The sequence below is a fragment of the Sphaerodactylus townsendi genome, linkage group LG02 (assembly GCF_021028975.2).
Source record: "Sphaerodactylus townsendi isolate TG3544 linkage group LG02, MPM_Stown_v2.3, whole genome shotgun sequence".
Taxonomy (NCBI): Eukaryota; Metazoa; Chordata; class Lepidosauria; order Squamata; family Sphaerodactylidae; genus Sphaerodactylus; species Sphaerodactylus townsendi.
This window is the reverse complement of record NC_059426.1, coordinates 41,796,206-41,805,907: the sequence shown is the minus strand read 5'-3', so window position 1 is coordinate 41,805,907 and position 9,702 is coordinate 41,796,206. Positions and strand designations below refer to the sequence as shown.

At 40.6% G+C, this 9,702-nt stretch overlaps 1 protein-coding gene across 1 annotated transcript; it reads right to left on the bottom strand.

Moving 5' to 3' along the window:
* Positions 1–922: 922 nt before the first annotated feature.
* On the bottom strand, positions 923–9,308 carry RBM43 (RNA binding motif protein 43). Its single transcript, XM_048483349.1, has 4 exons — positions 9,197–9,308; positions 3,971–4,169; positions 3,348–3,442; positions 923–2,337 (listed from the first exon to the last, which is right to left on the bottom strand). Exons 1-4 carry the CDS (start codon positions 9,197–9,199, stop codon positions 1,588–1,590), a joined length of 1,047 nt encoding a protein of 348 aa, XP_048339306.1. The 5' UTR covers positions 9,200–9,308; the 3' UTR covers positions 923–1,587.
* Positions 9,309–9,702: the final 394 nt, after the last annotated feature.

Genomic DNA, 9,702 nt, shown 5'->3' with positions numbered 1-9,702 from the left:
GCAGGTAAAATGTTAGGAACAAGATCTTCCAGACCATGGTCACACAGCCTGGAAAAACCATCACAACCAGTTGAATCCGGACGTGAAAACCGTCAACAGCACATCAAGTGGTTTGTTAATTTTAACAAACTATTATGAGACTATTATGCTCTTTCTTTACCTAGCCTTGGTGACTAAAGGGAACTTAAATATCCAGGGACATTAAGGCTCTGAACACCAGTACTAGGTAGAGGTGCCAGTAGACCAGGTGGAGCAACTGGTAAGGTCTTGTGTTTCACAGGATGTTGGACTATATGGTCAGATTTCAGAAATACTATCCTTCGACTTTATATTTTACTTTGCAACTTGCCTTGAGAAGACCTCCAGCAGAGGCATACTTATTATTGAAATAGATAATCTTCCAAGAGATCTGCTGAGAAGTTACTTTGAGACAGTCCCCTATCCTCCATACTAACTCTCCCAGCTTGGAACAGGAAAAAAATATATAATATCCCTCAGGAGGGGAAGAAGTTGTAATTTTGCCTAAGAGTTGATCGTCACTAACCCTAAGTCTCTTAAGCACTCCATAAAGCAGAGATTCGCAATCCAATTAAACAGATTCGACCTAAAGACAAGAAGGCAATGGGACACTGAAGGGAAACATGGGAGCATTTAGTAGACTATCTGCACAACAGGCGATTAAAAAAATGCTTCTAGCTTATATTTATCTCTGATTGTATATTGTTGCTTATTATTCCTGATCTGACCTTTGCATGTCTATTTTGTCCACCTTCCGTTCTTCCAAGCATTCAAGTGAATTAACATATAAGAAAAAGTAACCCTTAAGGATTCACACATATGGTCAGTCTCCAGATCTGTGTCCTCCATGCACACAGTGAAGAACTGTTGTCATAGTGGGCTAATTCAAAACACCTCTGCAGTGTTGACCTATAAAACCAGCTTTAATCCAATGAAACCAAACCATGTACAGAACAAAGATACCTGACAACATTCTATATTGTGTGTAACATTAAGGGAAAGACTGTGTTGTGATACCACCTATTATATAACAAATGCATAGAACAAGCAAAGGAAAATTCCAGCTGATCAGGAAGCTGTGGAATACTTGATCATTTGTTCAAGCAATGGGCATTGTCTTCCAGTACCAGCGGAAAAACGTTTAATGAAACAAGACTGCTCCATAATTAGTGTACTGAGGTCAGAAGGAGCAGGCACAAAAGAACAAGTCAACTACTAAAAATACATGCTAAGCTATGCTACTTTTATCCCTTGTGAGGACCAACTACTTGTTCATTCATTGCCATTCTTGAGATGTTTTGGAGAACAAGCCTTTGACATGGCATGGTTGCTTTAAATGTCAGTCTTGCAAAGGACTGTCCTGTACACCCATTCATGGAAATGTATTTGTGTCATTCTCCCACCTTGTCAACCAATGCTGACAAGGTAGTGCAGGAACTGATACATATGATGTGATAACATTCCAACTTAGGTAGGTGTGCCTTAAATCAAATCAAGGCTTGCATTTTCCATGGCAACCATTCAGTCCCGTCCTAAGAAATCAAACTATCTCCAATATTCTTTTGGGAATCACCCTACCATTTTATTCACTTGCTGTGTAAACCCATAAACATCAGAAGAGGTTCCAATAATATCTATGTGAGCTGAGCATGGAAGAACCAGAACATGAGGGTACAGCACGCTGACTCTCTCGAACGCCTGTTTGTGTTTGTGTTTCTCAGCTCTGCTGAAACTTTTGAGGGACCGTCTTTCTTTACGCAAATAACTCTGTAAATCTGCTGCCAGGTTTTCAACGATATCTTGAGCTAATTCTAAACTGCGCAGACTTGGGTTAGACGGGTCACTGTCAAGATATATCGTGGTAACCTCACCATCTCTGATCTCATGACTGACAACGCCGCATTTTTTAAGACTGTCTTGATACGGCTTTTCTTTGAATTTTTTCATGTACAGATATATATCAGTGTCAAGAACAACCATTAATCCCTCTGTTTTGGTGCTTTGAACAAAATTATTGCTTGCTTCTAAGGAGGAATCACTTTTCACTGGCCTGGTGTTAGGCCTGAGAGTTGTCATACTCTCTTTTCTTGCAGACTTAACACCTGGTTCAGAAGGGGAGTGATGTATTTTTGACACAAGCTTATTTTGGAGGGATCTTATTGCTGAAAATGGTCCCTGTACAGTTATATGTCCATCAGAATGCAAAGGTCCAAAGTTCAAAACTGGGAAATTCTTCTTAAGGTCTTCCACAAGATCTTCTAAGATGCATCTCCCTCTCAAAATAGACAAATCAAGGAGACAAGAAACACAGGGGAAAACCTAAAGATTAAAAAAAAACTGTTAATGATTGAAAGACATTATCAATTAAATCAATTCACATGTAGTCTCAGTTGCTTCAGCTATCTCCTCCCTACTAAATTTTAAACTGTAAGCTTAATGGGGCAGGAAACTTCTTATTAATATTTCTGTAAAACATTATGTACACTGATGGGGCCATATGATAATAAATCAACAAGGAAATAAATGAATGCTGACATTTTGATAGTTATACTATGCCTAACAGAGGGAGAGTAAAGAGATGGAACACAGTTCTCTGCTTTCTAAAAAATATAATCTGGAACTGATGCTGATGAGAAAAAATTGGAAGACTGACTTTCATATTCTGGAAGACACCTGGATGGGTTAACAAGTCATAAAAAGAACAGTTTTCCAAAACTGGGAGTTCATTCAAACTCTACAAGTGAGAAGCTGGGAGACCTTTGATTGCATCTTTCAGCCTTGTTCAAAGTCAAAAGCAACCAATCAGGTCTGCATTATGCAGAAAGGGTTCAAACATGTTCTACACGTATGATTTTACCCACTGAAGCTATGACTACGGCCCTGATTTATTATCAGCAAAGAACAAATACAGGCACATTCTCTGTGCCTGTCATGTTTTCCTTTCATGACCGTTCATTAGAAAACAAAGAGATGGAGGTGTTGGCTTCAACTGGTGAAATCATACACCTTATCCTCAGTCCTTCCCTGGCACTGTGGTTCCTATCTCAACTAGGAAGATACAAAATTAAATCTGGGAAGATCCAAACCTAAACAGGAGTCCTTTGACACCTTTAGACTAACAAAATTTACTCCAGGCCAAGCTTTTGTTAGTCAGAACACGCTTTCTCAGAGCCACTCCGTATGGACATTCCTAGCCCATGAAGAAGGAAGCGCTGACCCCTCACTTCTGAGACAGCCCCTTGATCAAATGTGATGCATAACAGCCAGAAGGCCTTGACAAACATAGTACAATACAGTTCTCAAGTGAAAGGTTAATTATTGTTACTTACACTTTCTCCATACAAAGATACTTTCAGGGGAAAGTCCGCAGGCAGCCTCTTGTCCTGCAAGCTGTGCTCGGCTTTTGTAAGGACATTCTCTGCAACTGAGAAGAAATTCAAGGTTACTTTGCCTAGTGGAAGGAAAACATAATACAAGATAGCAATGCTTTGTTGCTGTTCTCACAGCTGCTATATTTGAGATGTGTTTTTCCCTCCACCTTGATGTTTTCCTTTGAGATTCCCCCACTGCTCAATATGGTCTCCAGATTATTTTATATAGCGCAGCAAAATTATTCAGAAGAGAGAGACAGCCGCCTGTCTCTTTAGAAGATTAATTGGCAGCAATTTTGCTCCCCCAAGGCTTGGCTGCAAAAACTCTCAACTGGCAGGCAGGGGATAGACTTGATTCATGTATGAGTATTTCAAACACCCACACAAACACTTTCTCTAGAGCCTACTCTCATTTATATGTCTGATGAATGGCAGCAAGAGATTTCAAACCAAGGTGCAAATAGCCAGCATGTTCAGAATGCTGGAGTTTACAGAACATTAATTTTCTTTTGTAGTTGACTTCATAAAATTCTGTTTTATGGTCAAGGTCCTGAAATTCTATTTACTTCCTTTGATATTACCTTGCTTATCATCAAACGTTATGTATGCAACTCCTTTGGCTGGTGTAGGATAGACGATGTCTTCCACGTCCCCACCTTTATTCTTTCCCTTTTGAAAATGGATCATTAGTATATCAGCCATGATGTCATCCCCTACAAGGCCATCTGGAACACCACAGACTACAATGGTCCTTTGTGGCTTGGCAGCTTGTGAAGTAGCCTGTGAAGAAACATGAGGGACACCAAAAGTACAAGTTAAAGCAATTAACTTCTGTCTGTCTCTGGTTCTTACCCTTAACCTGAAAACTGCTAGAGGCTGCCCGTGTAAAGACTGCAAGTGCATGGATTCCTTCAAGAAAAGGAGTAGATCCCATTTCACCAGTGATGTGGCCATCTCCTAATTTTCAGAACTAAGGAGGAAATAAAACATATATTCTAGAGGCTGATAAGGCAAGATCAGTTCCAAAACAGAAAGATCCACCCATTTATTTAATTTATAAACTGAAGCACAATCCAGGTACGACTGAGGTGTGGCTGCTCAAGGACTGAGAAGGCAGGCTGACCTGGGGTGGGTTGCTCTCCCCCTGAAGGAACTGGTTTGAACCCTGGAGGTACTGTGGGATCCTGGCCTACAGCCAGAGGCCCAGATTACATAATGCCTTTTATCAGCTTTGGCTGCTATGCTGGCTACAGGCGTTCCTTGAAAAATGTGAACTGGATCTGGCCACAGTGATCCATGCTCGGATTATACCCCAGTTAAATTACTGTAATGTGCTTTATGTAAGACTGCCTTTGAGAATGGCCTAGAAACTTCAACTAGTTTATACTCACAACAACCCAGTAACGTCAGTTAAACCAAGAAAGACTGATTGGCCAAAAGTAGGGCGCGACACCCCGGGCGGAGCAGAGGCGGAGGCGTGGCTGGGCCGTCGAGGGGGCTGGGTGTGGCAGGCGTTTCGGGGCAGGCAACGCCACAGCAGGGGAGCAGGGCACACGCACAAGGCACAGTTTCCCCTGGCTCCGCCTCTGGCCAAAAGTCACATGGTGAGTTTCATGGCTAAGTGGGGATTTGAACCTGGGGCTCCAGAACTTTAGCCATCAGCCCACACTGGCTCTTAAAAGTCTTTATGTCCCATTTTATCCAACCTTTCCTCCAGGCTTCATGAGGGTATGATTTTCCCAAGTTACACTCCAAACAGCTCTGAGAGGGAAGCAAGGCTGAAAAAAGATAACTGGACTAAGGTCACCCAGTAAAGCTTCCAAGGTAGGTTGGAGTCTCTGGCCCCTTCCGCACACGCAAAATAATGCATTTTCAAACCACTTTCACAACTGTTTGCAAGTGGATTTTGCCATTCCGCACAGCTTCAAAGAGCACTGAAAGCAGTTTGAAAGTGCATTATTCTGCATGTGCTGAACGAGCCTCTCAGAGCCCAGTCTAGGACTCTAACCATGGTACCTTATTAGCTAATATCCAAAATATTATTTAAAAGTATGAAACAAACACAGATCTGACTGTAAAGTCAGAGACTATATTAACAGAATCATACAAATAATAAACCAATCTATTCTCTTGGCTGTAGTAGGATTTATTTAAACCACAAACTAAAAGTTTATTATTCACATTTTCATCTTAAAGAATTTGCTTTTATCAAAATAAATATAGCACTGCTTGTAAATTTTCATGCTTTATTTTTAAAGGGGCATTTCTTATATATTGTGGGGGGGGGTTATCTTGGAGTGGGATGAAAATAATACAACATTTTAAAAGAAAAAAACAAACAATGCATATGGGCAAAGTTGCTTAGGAAATTATTAATATTCACGACTTTCTATTTTCTGCAATATATATTTTCTTTCAAGCAGTTGCAACGGTTGTTAACGAGAAACAGAAAACAAAAGCCAAACTACAAGACTGGTTTTAGAGGAAAGTTTTGAAGATGCTCATATTTAACTTTTCTTTTAAGCTTTGCCTTTTAAAGAATTTAAAGCAAAAAAAAAATTCCTTGCTGAAATTATTACAGTTATTTCAGGAATTTATTATCTATCAATTATTGCCAGCACCTGCTCTCCAAGCTCTCTTGTTTCACACATGGAAATATAAGATGTTCAGCCTATCCATCCAGAGTGGCAGAAAGGCTATTTGACCTGGGTCTCAAGAACTAAGGGAGCCTGAAATTTAAACAGTTGTTGACTGTCTCTCTTTTTTGATGCCTTCTTTTGTTTCCACGTTATCACTAATTTTTATTTTTATTACAGCTAGGGACCCAAAAAGCTGGAAATGACACAGGCCTCTCTGGACAGAAGGCCTTGTTTTCAGTCCGGCTCCACTTTGCTTCTTATGGAAGCAAATTTCTCCAAAATTGCCTTCTGGATTCATTTTTGTTTGGAAAAGTGCAAAAGTTCACGTCCATTTCACTGGAATGCTTCAGAGCACTTTTTTCCAGTAGTCTTACAAAGATTCCATATTGCATCCCAGTATGCTGGTATAGTTTGGCAATGCAAGATCAAATCGCTAGATACAGCTGGGGAACCAAAGGAGATGGATGAAAGTCCTAAGTCTCCACACACACACCCCCTCTTGAGTGATTTACGTCACCTGCTGCTATGGATGTAAAAAATGTAGATAGCTTTGTACATAATTTGGTATGTCAGTTTATGGGAAGAAACTGCCAACAGCTGCTGACATCTTGCAACCAAAGTCAATTTTACCTCACATCTCTGCGCAAGGTACTTACTGGCTATCCCGCAGAACTTTGCCACAGCAGGAATATTTAGACAAGCACAGCAGGACTAATGCCTGAAAACTCTGCTGCAGGCGGGCAATTTTTAAAAAAAAACAGACAAGGAATCAGAACTATCACTGTCTATTATTTCCAGCAGGAATGGCAAACAGATCCAAAGAGACAGTTTCTCAGTCTTACCCGCAAACTTTTAATCTAAGAAGACACCAGGCCTATTTTTAAGAGACTCTAAGTAAAAACTGCTAGAAGCGTTCACTTACGTAATGGTAATTTTCTCCACAACATGATGTCCTTTTAAGACAGTGCAAGAACAAGATAACTTTGCTTATTGAATTTCCCTTGTGCTGTGATGCCTCTCCCGCACAAATTAAATCAACAAGGTATATTTTTCCTGCAACTGTTCAGGAAGGAGGTCAGGTTATTATGAGTGTCTTTTAGAAACACCTGTATACCAGTAAGAAACAGAGAGTACGATGCCGAGCAACACAAATGGCAGTGGGTCTTATTAAATGTCGACTTAGCATTAAACTATTTTCTTTCATGTTCATTTTTAAAGCCTTTAAATGAAACTGCTAGGGCTACATTTTCTGGGGATGGAGGGAGTTCTTGTTCTCTTTCAACCCCCCTGTTCTTAGACCAAGGTTTTAAACAATGAAACCATAATATTTAAATACCACCCATATGTAAAAATACCTCCTTTGACTCTAAGAAATGAGCAACAAAATAAGTACAATGAGAGTCACTGTCCTCTAAAAGGAACTGAACCTTTTGCCCTAAAGTTGCTTGAGAACCATTTATTAAAACATGGAACAATCCTTTTCAGCCTCAGTTGGGACACATAAGGGCATTGCAAAAGGATATGTACCAAGGAGTCCATTGACTGAAGGGTACAGGCAGTGACATAGCCCATCTAAAAAAGGATCTTTAGCAGAAAATCTAACAAAACCATTGAAAAGGGGCAGTTAAAACTTGTGTGAATAAAAGTTCTATATAACTTTACATTAACTTGAGAGTCCAAATAGGGAGGACAATTACCCTTTGAGAGCAGGGCCAGACCAAGGAAAGAACATGTTGTCCAACTATCAAAATGAGTATAACTCTTACACAGGTCAATTTGGCCACATGTTTTAACCTGTTCGTCTCCTGTTCTTTTCCCCACTGAGCAACCTCATTGTCAAGTGGCTTTTATTCTCACCGGAGAAGCTTTCTGAAGAAGGTACAAGAAGCTTAGGGGCATCTTTGTTCAGCAAGTAAATGGCAGAGGTGAAAAAAGTTTTTTTAAAACCCTACTGGTTTTGTTCGTAAAACAAGATGATTTAGTAGTGTTCAGAAACCTTTTCACTTATACCCCACAATACCTGTTTTCTCTCCTCCCCCCCCCTTTTTTTGTTTTGAGTAACAGTTTATGAAAGACAGTATATCACAGTTGTTAAGAGTGCCAATCTGGGACCTAGCTGACCTCAATTCAAATCCCTGCTTGGTATGAAGTTCACCCTAAATACAATCCCAAACAGAATTACAATCCACTAATACCATTTTCTTAATTGGTCTTAGTAAAGTGCAACTCTAGGATAGTGACTTTTCTCCCTCTCAATCCAACCTACCTCACAGGACTGTTGTGGGGTTAAAAAGGGAATGGGGCAAAGAGAACTATGTACACTGCAATGAGCCCCATAAAAGAAGAGCAGTTAAGATCTCTATGGACAGAAGATTTCTGGGGAATGAATTAATCCTAAGGACTGGTAATTTTTTTTTAAGCTTTCTACTGATTTTAAGCATATTTACTCGACTCACTGCTTAGAATCACTCTAATGCTTCTTGGGACCCTTGATCCAAAATCTCAGTTTTACTACAGCGATTTTCAAACCAACCTGTGATAGTTTGGAATCTCTATCGAAAGGTTCATTCAGTCTAAGAAAGACCATGGAAGTGCAGCCAGAACAAGTGCAACCTCTTCCTCCAACAAGAGCAACCCACATGGTCTCCTTCTCCCTTTCAAATTTTGTGATTCCAGAGTGCTTTTCAGACAAGTAAAGCCAGGCATAAATAATTCATGCAACAAAGAAAAGCCATATTTCTAAGTCGTTGCAGGGCAGGATTTACAACAATCCTACAGCAATCTAAGGCCCCTTCCGCACATGCAGAAAAATGCACTTTCAACCCACTTTGCAGCTGTGCGGAATAGCAAAATCCACTTGCAAACAATTGTGAAAGTGGACTGAAAGTACAGTATACTGTAAGCTAAAATTTTATACGCCTTCTGTATTTGATGTCAGGGAAACGCAGGAAGCAGGAAGCAGGGGGGCAGGGTTTTCCGGGAAGTAGTTTGCGCGTTTTAATGGTCTCAAGATCTACCGCTGTTGTTGCAAACTTGGGATCAGAAGGAGCAGGGAGAAGACAAAAGGCAACGTGAACTAAATGCTCCCAGAGGCAAAACGTGAGCAGTGCACAGCGGTGCTAGGAGGTACACAGAAAAGGAACATAAAACGAAATCACTCGCACTTGCCATAAAGCTGTAGGTATCACTTCTCCGAACCCGCCGCCTTTTCTGAGTAATACGATAGTGCGATGTTTGGTTTCGTTTCTGGGATCCTGGAAACGAGAGGCGAGTGCGGCTGAATGCATGCTGGGAACTGTAGTTTTCTATGATTTGTAGGCGCACGGCAATCAAAAGGGGGCGATTAGCAACGAAAATAGGTCCTTTGCAGAAGTCACGCCCGCTTTTACTTCCAGATGAAATTAAAATACTTTAAATTGAACATGTTATTTAGAGGAAGGAACGGGGTAAAGTTTGCACTGCCCATTTAAATGTTTTCTCTTTCCCCCCAAATCAGTCGAAGTGGTGTCTTTCAGTACGGTTTGTACGTAATGGTATGGGAGCTACAATTCCTAAAGGGCACAATCTTATTATTTGGTCTAGTAGCCCTGGTGCCTCAAATATGCAAGCAGAAATTCAAAATGTGGCACGTGGGAAGGGGGGAAGGAATTAAGATTTGAGGTGGGTAAGTAGAA

Coding starts and splice junctions, on each gene's coding strand:
- RBM43 (XM_048483349.1), bottom strand. Junction 3,443..3,970: donor AACGTTTGATGATAAGCAAG/GTAATATCAAAG, acceptor ATTTCTTCTCAG/TTGCAGAGAATGTCCTTACA. Junction 2,338..3,347: donor TATCTTTGTATGGAGAAAGT/GTAAGTAACAAT, acceptor TTTAATCTTTAG/GTTTTCCCCTGTGTTTCTTG.